We start from the raw sequence: 16,147 nt of genomic DNA on the forward strand, positions 1-16,147 counted from the left end.
CAAACGAGCATGCTATGGGCCATTTGCGCCAAGGAATGCGAGGGACTCCCTGCCTCCATCTCCACAGCATACTGCCACGGTGCGTCTGGGTCCTCTGTCTCCTCCTCCTCCTCCTCTACCAGATGCTCCTGCTCCTCCACTCCTGTCCGCTGAGTGGAAAAACCACCCATTTCACTCAATAATTCCTGAGCACAAATGTCCTCCTCTACCTCCTCCTCTTCTTCCTGTCCTGCCCCCACAGGGGTCATGTGGCGTTGAGATCTGTGCGCCACGTCTACCGCACCCTGACCAGCCATTGTTAACAGCATTTGTTCCAGGACGTGCAACAGAGGAATGACGTCGTTCATCCCATAGTCCTGCCGACTCACGAATAGCGTGGCCTCCTCAAAGGGCCTGAGCAAGCGGCAGGTGTCACGCATGAGCTGCCAATGGCTGACATCGAAGTTACACAGGGGAGTACCTTTATCCGCTTGTAACATCAGGAAATCGGTGATGGCCTTTCGTTGCTCGTAAAGGCGGTCTAACATGTGTAGGGTTGAATTCCACCTTGTTGCAACGTCGCAGATCAGGCGATGCTGTGGAATTCCGTTCTGCCGCTGCAGCTCAAGGAGGGTGTGCTTTGCGGTGTAGGAATGGCTGAAATGCATGCAAAGTTTACGTGACATTTTAAGGATGTCTTGCAGTGGGATGGTGGATTTTAGGAACCGCTTGACAACCAGATTGAACACGTGAGCCATGCATGGCGCATGGCACAACCTTCCTTGACGCAGAGCAGACACCATGTTCTTTCCGTTGTCGGTCAACATGGTTCCGATTTTCAGTTTGCGCGGAGACAGCCATCTGTCGATTTCTCTGTTCATTACACTCAGAAGTTCCTCCCCTGTGTGACTACGTTCGCCAAGGCATACCAGGTGCAGCACAGCGTGACACCGTTGCGCCCTGCACATGTGATATGCCGGTTGGGTAATGGGACTTGGCACGGGGGTGGCGGCTGAGGACACGGCGGAAGAAGAGGTGGTAGAGGCGGACATGTTTGCTGGACCAAGGACATGCAAACGTGGAGGCAAAAGCGTCGTGACCTGTCCAAGTTGCTGGTGCGGCTGTGCCGGCACCACGTTCACCCAGTGTGCCGTAAATGACATGTACTGTCCCTGACCGTAGTTACAGCTCCACACGTCGGCGCTGCCGTGCACTTTGGCAGAGACCGACATGCTCAAAGACTGGCCCACCATCTCTTCTACATGTGAATGCAGGGCTGGCACTGCCTTTTTGGCGAAGAAATGCCGGCTTGGCACTCTCCACCGCGGCGCGGCACAAGCCATCATTTCTCGGAAAGGTGCTGAGTCCACCAGTTGGAAAGGGAGGGACTGCAGCACCAGCAACTTGGACAGGAGGACGTTCAGCTTTTGCACCGTCGGGTGCGTGCTCGCAAACTGTTGTCTCTTGGAAACGGATTCCAAGAAAGACTGCTGACGGAATCCGTGAAGAGGAGTAGCAGGAGAAGGAGCATCTGAACGAGCGGAAGATGCCAACGAGCGACAACTCCCCTCAGCAGAGGTGTTGGAGCCTTGACTGGCTGATAGAGGGCGATTGACGTCGGGTGACGGAGCAAGTAACGGAGCGGGTGATGGAGCGGGGGCTGGGTCAGGCAGAACCGCCGTATCTTTATCACGGTTTTCCCAGGCCACCAAATGGCGACGCTGCATATGCTGACGCAACGCTGTAGTCCCAACATGGGCCCCCTGGCCACGCTTGACTTTCTGGCCACATAGTCGACATATGGCTACGTTTACTTCCTCGGGCGGCTTGACGAAAAATTGCCACACCGCCGAGTAGGAAACTTTGCCCCCGCTACTCCTCACTGGCTGACTGATACTTCCTCCGTGCGCACCGGCACCACTACTGGCCGTGGTGGTAGGCTGCAGTGGAGCTGGTGCTGTACTCCGTGGCCGTTTGGCTCCACTGACACTGCTGCGACCCTGCTGCCTCCTGGGCAACCCACCGACTGTTTCGCTCGCTGCCAAGCTGGCACCCTCTTCTCCTGATGATGCGGAAGAAATTGCCTGATGACGACGAGGCTGCCAAGTGCGATCAGCCTCATCATCATCAATTAGGGTCTCCGCCTCACTACTAGCCCCCTCGGCTGCGTCTGGGTCAGGAGACAGACCTGTCTCTAGACCGGCTACCGAGCCACTCTCCTCGCCAGTACTTCTTCGCCTGGCTGCTGAAAAGGCGGATGTCTCCCCCCGTTCCTGACCGCCCTCTGTTAGCTCTTCCTCACTGTACAGTGGGGCTGAGCCCACAGCATGCGATACTTCGCTTGGTGAGGGAACAGCAAAGGACAGGGGCAGGTAGAGGACACGTGATTTCAGTGGGCTTGCTCCCGGGCCATGCCAACTAACGGTTGTGTCTGACGTACACACCGACCGTTGGCTGTAGGTGTCAGAGGTGACCTGGGAAGAGGAAGACGACCGAGCCAACCAATCGATGACGGCAGGGTTGTCGGTGGAGACACGACCGCTGGATGACACCGGGAGCACTGGCCTCTGGCTGCGACTAGTGCTGCCTCGACCCCTTCCTCTGCTGCCACGTCTGCTCGCTCCTAAAACATTGCCTCCTCTGCCACTCCTCTGCGTGTTGTCTGACATACTCTTTAATTCAACGATTCTGTGTCCCTGAGTAACAATTCTGTGTCTGTCCCTGAGTAACAATTCTGTGTCTGTCCCTGAGTAACAATTATGTGGCCCTGAGTAACAATTCTGTGTCCCTCAGTAACAATTCTGTGTCCGAGTAACGTTTCTGTGGCCCTAAGTAACGGTTCTGTGGCCCTCAGTAACAATTCTGTGTCCCTCAGTAACAATTCTGTGTCTGTCCCTGAGTAACAATTCTGTGTCCCTAAGTAACGTTTCTGTGGCCCTAAGTAACGGTTCTGTGGCCCTCAGTAACAATTCTGTGTCCCTGAGTAACGTTTCTGTGGCCCTAAGTAACGGTTCTGTGTCCCTCAGTAACAATTCTGTGTCCCTGAGTAACAATTCTGTGTCTGTCCCTGAGTAACAATTCTGTGGCCCTAAGTAACGGTTCTGTGGCCCTCAGTAACAATTCTGTGTCCCGGAGTAACAATTCTGTGTCTGTCCCTGAGTAACAATTCTGTGTCCCTAAGTAACATTTCTGTGGCCCTAAGTAACGGTTCTGTGGCCCTCAGTAACAATTCTGTGTCCCTGAGTAACGTTTCTGTGGCCCTAAGTAACGGTTCTGTGGCCCTCAGTAGCAATTCTGTGTCCCTCAGTAACAATTCTGTGTCTGTCCCTGAGTAACAATTCTGTGGCCCTAAGTAACGTTTCTGTGGCCCTAAGTAACGGTTCTGTGGCCCTCAGTAACAATTCTGTGTCCGAGTAACGTTTCTGTGGCCATAAGTAACGGTTCTGTGGCCCTCAGTAATAATTCTGTGTCCCGGAGTAACAATTCTGTGTCTGTCCCTGAGTAACAATTCTGTGTCCTTAAGTAACGTTTCTGTGGCCCTCAGTAACAATTCTGTGTCCCTGAGTAACGTTTCTGTGGCCCTAAGTAACGGTTCTGTGGCCCTCAGTAACAATTCTGTGTCCCTCAGTAACAATTCTGTGTCTGTCCCTGAGTAACAATTCTGTGGCCCTAAGTAACGTTTCTGTGGCCCTAAGTAACGGTTCTGTGGCCCTCAGTAACAATTCTGTGTCCCTGAGTAACGTTTCTGTGGCCCTAAGTAACGGTTCTGTGGCCCTCAGTAACAATTCTGTGTCCCTCAGTAACAATTCTGTGTCTGTCCCTGAGTAACAATTCTGTGGCCCTAAGTAACGTTTCTGTGGCCCTAAGTAACGGTTCTGTGGCCCTCAGTAACAATTCTGTGTCCCTGAGTAACGTTTCTGTGGCCCTAAGTAATGTTTCTGTGGCCCTAAGTAACGGTTCTGTGGCCCTCAGTAACAATTCTGTGTCCCTCAGTAACAATTCTGTGTCTGTCCCTGAGTAACAATTCTGTGGCCCTAAGTAACGTTTCTGTGGCCCTAAGTAACGGTTCTGTGGCCCTCAGTAACAATTCTGTGTCCCTGAGTAACGTTTCTGTGGCCCTAAGTAACGGTTCTGTGGCCCTCAGTAACAATTCTGTGTCCCTCAGTAACAATTCTGTGTCTGTCCCTGAGTAACAATTCTGTGGCCCTAAGTAACGTTTCTGTGGCCCTAAGTAACGGTTCTGTGGCCCTCAGTAACAATTCTGTGTCCCTAAGTAACGTTTCTGTGGCCCTAAGTAACGATTCTCTGTCCCTAAGTAACGTTTCTTTGGCCCTAAGTAACTTTTCTCTGTCCCTAAATAACGTTTCTGTGGCCCTAAGTAACGTTTCTCTGTCCCTAAGTAACGTTTCTGTGGCCCTAAGTAACGTTTCTCTGTCCCTAAGTAACGTTTCTGTGGCCCTAAGTAACGTTTCTCTGTCCCTAAGTAACGTTTCTGTGGCCCTAAGTAACGTTTCTCTGTCCCTAAGTAACGTTTCTCTGTCCTTAAGTAACGTTTCTGTGGCCCTAACTCTCTCCCTAATACAGAGCGGTCTGCCTCTCTTGAATGACTGGAGGCAAATGGAGAATTCTAAAATGGCCGCCATTTATAGCTCGACCATTACACAGTGCTGGCTGGCTGGCTGCTGATTGGCTAATGCGATCACATGTCATTAATGAATGCATTATGGGTCAGCGCGCCTTGTCTGCGCGCCTTCCCAGACATCCCCGCTCCGTAGCCGCACATGTCGCCGCCATTTTAGGAAAAATTTCGATTTGCGCATCCGAAGTATGCTAATTTTCGGATTCGGCGCGAATCGAAATTTTTCCAATATTCGAAACGAATTCCACTTCGCCTACTTCGATTCGCTCATCTCTACTTCTGACTTTACACCCCCTGTAATCGCAATCCTCCTACTCCGTCTTATTCCACATTTCTTAGGCATAGCCCACCGATCTGGTCATCCCTGCTGTCGCTGGATACCTGCATTCCTTACAAGGGTTTATATTCTTCACCAGTGTACTCTGTATACCGGGCTGTATACCACAACATCCTGACCATTGTACTATGCATGCTGGGCAGTATATGACATACTCCTGACCACTGCACAATATATACAGGGCAGTATATGACATGTTCCTGACCACTGCGCTCTATACACAGGCCTAAGATGTACTCCTGACCACTGCGCTCTGTACACAGGACTAAGATATAATCCTGACCAGTGCGCTCTGTACACAGGCCTAAGATATACTCCTGACCACTGCACTCTGTACACAGGACTAAGATATAATCCTGACCAGTGCGCTCTGTACACAGGCCTAAGATATACTCCTGACCACTGCACTCTGTACACAGGGCTGTATATGACATACTCCTGACCACTGCACTCTGTACACAGGCCTAAGATATACTCCTGACCACTGCACTCTGTACACAGATATGTATATGATATACTCCTTACCAATGCACTCTACACAAAGCTGTATATGACATGTTCCTGACCACTGTGCTCTGTACACAGGCCTAAGATCTAACCCTGACCACTGCTGTCAGGGATCGCGGCGTCCTGTCGGCCGGCGCATGCGCGCTGGCGACGGCTCACGCCGGGACACAAGCACCAGGTCCCGGCGAGCCGCAGATGACAGGACGCCGCATATGCGCAGTGGGAGCCGCGCGCGCGCCTCGGGCAGCCAATGACAGCCCGGGGGCGCTTCCCGGGCGGCCAATGACAGTGCAGGGCACAATATTTAAAGATGCCCTGCACTGTCACTGATCGCCACAAGGTCTATCTGAGTTCCTGAGTCCTGTACCTGTGTTTTTGACCCTGATTAACCCTGACTACGCTGCCTTCTCCTGTATTTGACCCGGATTGTCCTGACTACTCTGCATTCTCCTGTATTTGACCCAGATTGTCCTGACTACTCTGCATTCTCCTGTGTTTGACCCGGATTGTTCCTGACTACTCTGCCTTCTCCCATCCTGACCCCCGGCTTGCTTGACCTATCTACGGACTGACTTATCCTGCTGACCCTGCGTGTGACCTGACGATTCTCCGCCTGCCGATTCTGTACCTCGCCTACCCCACGGGCCCACTACTCGTGATCCATCCTGCTAGGTCCTGCCGGCCTCCTCATATCTGGCTCTCCCGGTACCAATACATCCCCGGAGGTTCCCTCTGCCACTGGTGGGCCTGCTCAGAGGTCGTGACCTGGTCCTGGTCTGTTTCAAGTCCATCCCCACCATCAGGGGCCCTGGTGAAAGCACAGACCGGGACTTAGACTCCACGCTTTGGGTAGGTCTGTCAAGTGGGCAGCCAGAGGCACCACCTGGCGGATCCTAACAACTGCACTCTGTACACAGGCCTAAGATATACTCCTGACCACTGCACTCTGTACACAGAGCTGTATATGATATGCTCCTGACCACTGCACTCTGTATGATGGGCTGTATGTGAAATGTTCCTAACCACTGCACTCTTTTTGCTGAGGCTGTATAAGACACAATGTTACCCACTGTGCGCTGTACATCACATACTACATCTGCCTACTTCACTCTGTATATCATATACTCCTGACCACTACACTCTCTACTCTGGGATGTAAATCACATACTCCTGACCACTGCACTTTGTACTCTGGGATGTAAATCACATACTCCTGACCACTGCACTTTGTACTCTGGGATGTAAATCACATACTCCTGACCACTGCACTCTGTACTCTGGGATGTAAATCACATACTGCTGACCACTACATTCTGTACTCTGGGATGTAAATCACATACTCCTGACCACTACACTCTGTACTCTGGGATGTAAATCACATACTCCTGACCACTACACTCTGTACACTGGGATGTAAATCACATACTCCTGACCACTGCACTCTGTACTCTGGGATGTAAATCACATACTCCTGACCACTACACTCTGTACTCTGGGATGTAAATCACATACTCCTGACCACTACACTCTGTACTCGGAGATGGAAATCACATACTCCTGACCACTACACTCTGTACTCTGGGATGTAAATCACATACTCCTGACCACTGCACTCTGTACTCTGGGATGTAAATCACATACTCCTGACCACTACATTCTGTACTCTGGGATGTAAATCACATACTCCTGACCACTGCACTCTGGGATGTAAATCACATACTCCTGACCACTACACTCTGTACTCTGTGATGGAAATCACATCTCCTGACCACTACACTCTGTACTCTGGGATGTAAATCACATACTCCTGACCACTGCACTCTGTACTCTGGGATGGAAATCACATACTCCTGACCACTGCACTCTATACTCTGGGATGTAAATCACATACTCCTGACCACTACACTCTGTACTCTGGGATGTAACTCCTGACCACTGCACGTTGTTTGCAGGGCTGTATGAAGTAGTCTCCTGACCCCTGCACTCTGGGCCATTATTCATGGTGAACCAGAAACTGGATGACCTGTAAAGGCTTGTAAAGTGTCTCCTGTGAGAAATGTTTGGGCCCCAAAGATCTCCATCGTGGCCCCGACACACACAATTCTTTTCACTCAATAAATTCTTTATTATAGTTTTACTTCTAACAAGATTGTAATCATAGAATCAGGAAATAACAAATGAAGGAATCCGATTGGTCAGGGAGATCCCTTGTCTGGAATGTGGGGGCGGAGTCATTATTATTGGTGTACAATACAATACACAACGTGTTCCATTATTATAACAAAGTATTGTAGAAAAGATCCCAACATGTGACATGGCTGAATGAATGCTGGTCATATTAGTTCATCTATTCTCTAAGTGGGGCGGTATCTATTGGGCCAATCCCTTTTACAAACCACACATAATATCGCCCTTCAAAGTGAAAACAGAAACGATTTGCACGAAATCAAAGAGTAGAAATATTTTCCGGTGGATCCCCTCTACCCAGACCCCATATGTATACATAGAACAACAAGCTGTGTTCCCTCTCGTGCCGCACTCCTCCAACCACCCAAACCCACACAGAAGCCAAGGGAAATAATGAGAGGAAAGTTCCCCCCTAGTTTGGGGCGGAGTTCTCCTTCCCTCCTGTTGGGGGATGGGAGAAGGATGGACTGAAGACAGAGAGACGCTTTGGGGTCACCACTGTTCTGTAGAGCCTTGAAATGAAGGACATCAACTTCAGAAGTTCTTGTTGTCTGTGTAAAGTTCCCCGATAACGAGATCTGGGCTCTCCCGGCTTCTAGCTCTGTAACCCGCTATATCATTATCAGGAAACGCAACTCCGACACCCAAGAAGGGCTGAAGTTGTGTCCTTCATTTCCAGGATCTACTGACCACTCTGCACCCCGACATTTACTGCACTTCATCCATGTCTTTGGGGGCCTCTCATCTCCTTATCAACTGTTTCTTCCATGATGAAGATCAGCCATGGAGTATATCTGAGGTGTATATCAGGGGGTGCTTCTTCCCCACATGAGAGCTGGGATGTCCAGCAACATTCATCTAGAAGACATTTCCCGCACTCAAGGCACTAATACACCTCCAGGGTTGTGTGGGACCCCTGATGTACAGGAAGACAGGACTTCAGTGAGGAACATTTCCCTCACTCAGGACAGGAAAGTGGATTCTGCCCCATGTGAGATCTCTGATGTTTGTAAAGATTAGACTTCCTTGTAAAACATTTCCCGCACTCAGGACAGGAATATGCCTTCTCCCCTGTGTGAGATCTCTGATGTGTGTATAGATGGGACTTCATTGAAAAACATTTCCCGCACTCAGGACAGGAATACGGCTTCTCCCCCGTGTGAGATCTCTGATGTGTGTAAAGACTGGACTTCAATGAAAAACATTTCCCGCACTCAGGACAGGAATACGGCTTCTCCCCCGTGTGAGATCTCTGATGTGTGTAAAGACTGGACTTCACTGAAAAACATTTCCCACACTCAGAACAGGAATACGGCTTCTCCCCCGTGTGAGATCTCTGATGTGTGCACAGATGGGTCTTCGTTGAAAAACATTTCCCGCACTCAGGACAGGAATACGGCTTTTCCCCTGTGTGAGATCTCTGATGTGTGTAAAGATTGGACTTCTCTGAAAAACATTTCCCGCACTCTAGACAGGAATACGGCTTCTCCCCTGTGTGAGATCTCTGATGTTTGTAAAGATTGGACTTCACTGAAAAACATTTCCCACACTCAGGACAGGAATACGGCTTCTCCTCCATGTGAGATCTTTTATGCCCATTAAGATGGGATTTAGAACTGAAACATTTCCCGCACTCAGGACAGGAATATAGCTTCTCCCCTGTGTGAGATCTTTTATGCACATTAAGATGGTATGTAGAATGGAACCTCTTCCCACACTCAGTACAGGAGAACCTCTTCCTTGTTGGAAAACAGGCTCTGTCCCGCACAGTCTGAGGTTCCTCAGGATACGAGGAATCCGATGGTCCATCTACACTGGGTGGTGCCGGATGGACATTGGAGGGAGCCGGGTTTTCTCCTGGACTATACTGTGTGATGTCCTCATCTTCTACTTTCCAGTCTGGAGACAAAGTGAGACAATCCTCGGAGGTTTTCCTCATCTCCCGGCCATGGACTAAAATACAAAGACAAAGAGGATTACTAGACAGGAGCTGATTGGTTCCCCCAAACCAGGACTCCGCCCACATCAGGCAGCTTGGTCTCTGAGGAGCTTACAATTCCACCCTCAAGGGAACTAGGAAATGGCTCCTCTGATCTCCTACCAGGTCATTTCTTTATTCATGGACCTTAGTCAGAGAGTGAGGAAACAACCAGAACTGTCTTTTATAGGAGGGACAGTGATGAGGGGATTATAGGACGAGGGTCCCCACCCCCTCTATCACTCATCACCATCTTCCCAACACAAGAAGTACTGCACTTCCTTATTTAGTCCATGATTTAGTCATGAAGAACAGCGGGGCTGAGCTCCACCAGAGGTCAGAGAGTGAGGATGGGGGGAGAACAACCAAGATGAAGATTGGACTGATCCTGAAGACCACCATCATTGGAGTATTGACTCCACCCTCATTATCACTTTCTGTTTAAGGGTCCAAAGTTGGAGGATGTTATCACATTATTATCACCAGGTAAAAGTCTGTGCTCCAATCACATCATCCGATATAAAATGTCCAGCTGGGAGGAAATGGGGGGAACAAAAGAGAATCCATATTATGTGTATATATAGCAGTGGGGGGAGGGGGGAGAGCAGAAGTCAGGACTATGGAATGTACAACATAGAGTATATAGTGCAGGGGTCAGGAGTATGTAATGTACAACATAGAGTATATAGTGCAGGGGTCAGGAGTATGTAATGTACAACATAGAATATATAGTGCAGGGGTCAGGAGGATGTAATGTACAACAGAGTATATAGTGCAGGGATCAGGAGTATGTAATGTACAACATAGAGTATATAGTGCAGGGGTCAGGAGGATGTAATGTACAACAGAGTATATAGTGCAGGGGTCAGGAGTATGTAATGTACAACATAGAGTATATAGTGCAGGGGTCAGGAGTATGTAATGTACAACAGAGTATATAGTGCAGGGGTCAGGAGTATGTAATGTACAACATAGAGTATATAGTGCAGGGGTCAGGAGTATGTAATGTACAATATAAATTATACAGTGTAAGGGTCAGTACTCATAATATTGTATTCAGTAATCAGTGGAACATTAAATGTTTACTGTAGACAAGTTGCAGAGATCCCACACCGCTGCCTCCCATCTCCTGAGACTGCACTCAGTGACTTGTGTCTGAGACACTACAGACATATCCCTCCACCCGGCACAGCCAGCAGACCACAGAGCAAGGAACCCTGGGAGAAATGTTCTGTCAGAGATCCTAATAGATCTGGACATGAGGAAGGACACCCAAAGCACATACCCCAGGTGCCTAGGTCTAGTAACACTTATGGTGAAAATGAACATTTATCTGCCAGCTGAACCCCAGAACCTCCATAAATCCAGTCTAGATACATAAATTGTGTCTGCAGCACAGAGAAGGAAGATTATCCGAGAGAAATCCAGGAATACAGGACGGGGAACACAGCTCAGGAAAGTGACCAGGGGATTACAGGCTGATATCACCCAGTCCCCGCCCTACTCTGGACCAATCAGTGAGCAGTATGGGTGGAGGAATGGATTTAGTGTTCATGACCCACCTGTGCTGATCTCTGTAGGAGTGTCCTCCTCTATAAATGTCCCCGTTATTCCATCCTCCTCCATAGACTGCTGATCATCCCTCACATACGCCTCTTCTTCTTCTGCTTTCACCTCAAATTCTATATCGATTGGATCTCCACTCTAAATCAAGGAAATGAGAGAGAATATCATCTGTAAAAAAAAGCTCACATAAAAAAATCCACACATCATCTTTACAAGTCCATGTTCTAGATTCTCCATCCCACCAACCTTGTAATAGTGAGGGATGGTGTGACCTTCCTGTGTGGAATCCCGGGAATACAGAGGACGGGGACATCTCTCTGGGGGGTTCCTGGTATTAGATGGCTCCATCATATCCTTGTGTCCTTCTGAAAACTCCTCCATCACTCCATACTCCTCATCCTCCTCTTTATACTCTTCTTTAACATCAATATTATCATCCTCGAGGATTCCACTCTGAAAGATATAATAAAACATTCATTGTAACAAACATGCTGTGTATAAATCACAACTACCAATAATTGTCATCATCTACCTGATGATGGTGAGGGATGGTGTGACCTTCCTGTGTGGAATCCCGGGAATACAGAGGACGGGGACATCTCTCTGGGGGGTTCCTGCAGCTGGATGACTCCACCATGGTGTCCTGGTACAGATCTTTGTGTTCTTTTAGAAGCTCTGACTCCTCCATCACCCCATCCTCATCCTCCTCCTCTTTTATCTCTTCTTTAACCTCAACTTTAGGATCTCTCAGGTTTCCACTCTGAATATATAATAAAAATGACATCAATGGTAACAATGCAGATAATGTACAGATCCTAATGATACTATCAGTGATTGTTCCTCATCTACCTGATGATGGTGAGGGATGGTGTGACCTTCCTGTGTGGAATCCCGGGAATACAGAGGACGGGGACATCTCTCTGGTGGGTTCCCATGACTGGATCCATCTGTAGGAAACACACACACTGACTGAATCCATTGTTTCTATGTGTTTATCAGATGATGGTGGATCTAGGGGGATCTAGGTGGATCCTCCGTACTGCTCTCTCCTTTACAATAAAGTCTCCTCTTACCCGGTGATGTGAGGGGCGGCTGATTGTCCATCATGACGTCCTTGTAGAGATCCTTGTGTCCTTCTAAATACTCCCACTCCTCCATGGAGAAATAGACAGTGACACCCTGACACCTTATAGGAACCTGACACACACAATGATACAGTCACCATCCAGACACATCCCTTGTCTGTTACTGGAGAATGTCCCAGAATTCCCGGCACCGCTCACCTCTCCTGTCAGCAGCTCCATCATCTTCTTGGTGACTTCTAGAATCTTCTGCATGTTGTGTCTCTCAGGGTTTAGGGAGTCACATGGAGGCACTGTGATGGTCATATGATCACCTGACTTCAGAAGAGGAAATCTCTGTATTGGGGAACCAATAGGAATATCATGTTAGACTCCCAGAATCCTCCTCACCTCTCCGGTCAGGTCTGTGTTATTAATAGAGATGAGAGTGATGTCATGTGACCTCCCAGAATCCTCCTCACCTCTCCAGTCAGGTCTGTGTTTTATTAATAGATATGAATGATGTCATGTGACCTCCCAGAATCCTCCTCACCTCTCCGGTCAGGTCTGTTTTATTAATAGAGATAAGAGTGATGTCATGTGACCTCCCAGAATCCTCCTCACCTCTCCGGTCAGGTCTGTGTTTTATTAATAGAGATAAGAGTGATGTCATGTGACCTCCCAGAATCCTCCTCACCTCTCCGGTCAGCAGGTAGATGATCTCCAGGGTGAGGTTTAGTATCTTCTCAGTCATGTGACTCCGGTCCTCCTCCATCCTCATTGGTGCCATCATGTGATCTATACAGGTCTCCTTGTAGACGGATAACTTTGGGAAATGAAAGTAAGAATGATTTGGATGGTATTGGTCACACAATAATAGGATGTGGATGTGAGGGGGGAATAGGAGGGTTGCTGGACATTGAAGAACTACTCCCCCCATGGGAAGACATTTTGTTTGGACTGTTTAGTGTTTACTACAATTTTGAGGTCCGGGGCCCCTTTTCTCTGTTGGGTTTGTTTGGTCTCTGAACTGGTTTTGATGAGTTTTAGATCTGCAGACAAGGAATGATAAATCTGATCCTTCCTATGACTAGTTTGCTCTGAGGCAGTGCTGTGAGGTCAATGTCGGCTCATCATCCAGGGATGGTCACTTTACATCACCTGACGCCCGGGACATGTAGTTCTGGGGGCCGGGCAAGTATTGTGTTTAATCTTTATCCCTGCTGAGGGCAAGCCGCAGGGCTCTCCTTTCAGGTGCTAGCCTCTGCCACCCCATCTGTGTGAACCTCTCCTGTACCTACTATGCTTCCCCGGCTCTGCTTGCCCATCTGTGGGCCCGGGTCAGCGGGTGCCGGAGGGTAGAGGGGATGGAGGAGACCGGACATGTTCACTCCTTTCTTGTCCTGACCCAGAACCGACGTTATGACAGATTTCCCGACCATCGAGGCCGGCAAAGAATGTAATGCAGTGCGATGTGCTCTACATTACATCCAATGGAGTACAGGGGAGACATTGGGGGTCTTTTAGACCCTGGATGTCTCAATAAAGAGAACCTGTCATCAAAAGTCATCTCATAGAGGACTTTGTCCCCTTAAGTAAAAATGTTTTTTAATTGTAAACAATTAAAGTTACACCCAAGTATATAACTCCTCCCCTTAAAAAATGTTGAGGCTCCCCACCCCCACATATATGCACGCCCAAACATAAGAGCACACGCTGGAGCGCCTACACGTGATAACATTGATTGTGATACACGTTACATATCGCCGGTCACACCAGAATGAGAGGCTAATTCTAGGAGCAGACCTCCTCCGTACTCTATACTGATGACCTAGAAGGGGCTATAAATGTGTCCCCTATAGATAATACCGGGACTAAAGGTTGTCACCATTTCAGCACACACAACTTAAGGTTTGACATGTTGGATATCTATTTACTCGCTGCAACCTCGGCTTTTATATTATTACACATAAATGGGTCATTTATTGCTTTTCTGTGCCCTGAAATTAACTTAAGTGTATTTTTTGCTGAAATTTGGTATTTCCTAGACTTTGTGATAATATTGTGTGACATAAAAAAATAGAACTGCCACTATTTTATTCTCTAAAGTCTCTACTTTCAGAAAATCGATATTTTGGGGGTTTTGTGTCATGTTTAGGGCTAAAATGATTTTTAAATGTGCAAAAAATGCAAAAACAGCTCTGGGAGTGAAAGGGAGAAAGGATAAGCCGGACACTCCCCTTTCCTGAGGAGCAGCCAATCGGTTCTCATTACACTGCAAGGTCTCTCCCCTCCCTGCTAGTCCCCGGGTGCAGTGCTGGAGACAGGCGGGGGAGGGGAGAAGGAGATAAAGAGCACAATGTTACACATATTACACATTTAAGTTGCTATAAAGCCCCTTTCATTTTTTTTTGTTTACAAACGATTTTATTTTTCAAAGAGTAGACTGAAAATAACAGTACAGCGTCAAACAATGTGTACAGTATTAACAAGGCACACTTGAATCGTACAATTCAGAAAGGCACCATCATATAGAAAGGGTAAAAAAGAAGAGAAAGGAAAGGAGAATAGATCCTAAGTACATGAGAAATATAAAGGGAAAAGTAGACTGAATGATATATGTGTGAACAGGAGACGTCAATCAACCTTCACATGGAATGCCACTATTCATGTAGTAAATGTCTCTGAACCTTCCATGATTCCCATTTTCTATCAGACAAGTGCATCTTGTCCAGTAAGTTATAATGAATTCTCTCCATGAGATCACAGCATCTACTCTATGTAACACAGAGGCCAATGGTACAGTGATAGATTCCCAATGTAGGGCGATAGCCCACAAAGTAGAAATACAAATAGTATGTATCAATGTCATAACATTATCAGGAACCCCCGGGATACGAGCTCCCAATAGGAAGACTGTATAGTCAGACGTACCGGAACACCCACCAGTGAAGTCACCAACTCAGATATCCTGCCCCACACCAAGGATAAAGTTGTGCAAGCCCACAACGTGTGTACCAAAGTACCGGTGAGGCCGCAGCCCCGGAAACATAATGGGGACGTTTGTGGGTACAAAACGTGTAGCCTTGACGGGGTATAATACCATCTGGTTAATACCTTGAGGGCCGTCTCACAGACAGAAAGAGATTGAGAGCTCTTACATATGTTATCCACCATGGAATCCCAATCCTCGTCCAGAAAAGTAATACCACTATCCTCCTCCCATTTTTGTCTCTATAAAGGAGGTGAGGGAGAGAGACTGACCAGGAATTGGTGATACAGATCAGAGATAAGACCTTTGCCCCTGGGAGAGTCACGGCTGATACGTTCAGAAATCAGAGATGAAGGTGTAAGGCCAAAATGTGAGTTAAAAAATGTCTAATCTGCCGATAACGATGATATTCACGAAGCAGAACATCAGAAAGTCTGCACATCATATCAAAGGGAATATAAGATCCTCCACTTTGACAGTCAGACAACCTAATAAAGGATCTATCGTACCACCAACGAAACGCCTGAGGAGAAGAAAATGCTGTACTAAAGTTAGGGTCACCAAAAAACGATACACCCGGGGAAACAGAAGAGACCAGATTTCATTTAAGTTTCCATCAAGACCAAACTGTCAATGAATGGCCACAACAGAGTTAGAAAACGTTAACGATCGAGGGAGGATTTTGGATCATAAAATTCCCGGTAAATAAAATGGGCGTATAGATTGAGATTCAAATCTAACCCCCGGGATCTGGGAGTTAACAGTCGGCCATTGTGATAATTGTGCAAAACACGCTGAAAGGTAATAGAGCCAAAAATTGGGAAGACCGAGGCCCCCCGTCCGTTGTGACCGGTACAAAACCGATGAGGTAAAACGTGGACGTTTATTACACCAAATAAAT

At 47.9% G+C, this 16,147-nt stretch overlaps 1 protein-coding gene across 1 annotated transcript in view; it reads right to left on the bottom strand.

The window, feature by feature from the left end:
- Positions 1-7,942: 7,942 nt before the first annotated feature.
- Positions 7,943-16,147, bottom strand: part of LOC149462513 (uncharacterized) — a 33,104-nt gene continuing 24,899 nt past the window's right edge. Inside the window, exon 2 of the mRNA XM_089676810.1 lies at positions 7,943-9,317. Within this exon, the coding sequence (XP_089532936.1) occupies positions 8,608-9,317 (710 nt within the window). The 3' untranslated portion in view covers positions 7,943-8,607. The remainder of the gene's footprint in view (positions 9,318-16,147) is intronic.

The sequence above is a fragment of the Staurois parvus genome, unplaced genomic scaffold (genome assembly GCF_062004578.1).
Source record: "Staurois parvus isolate SC_StPar_1 unplaced genomic scaffold, SC_StPar_1.0 ptg000174l, whole genome shotgun sequence".
In the NCBI taxonomy this organism is placed as follows: Eukaryota; Metazoa; Chordata; class Amphibia; order Anura; family Ranidae; genus Staurois; species Staurois parvus.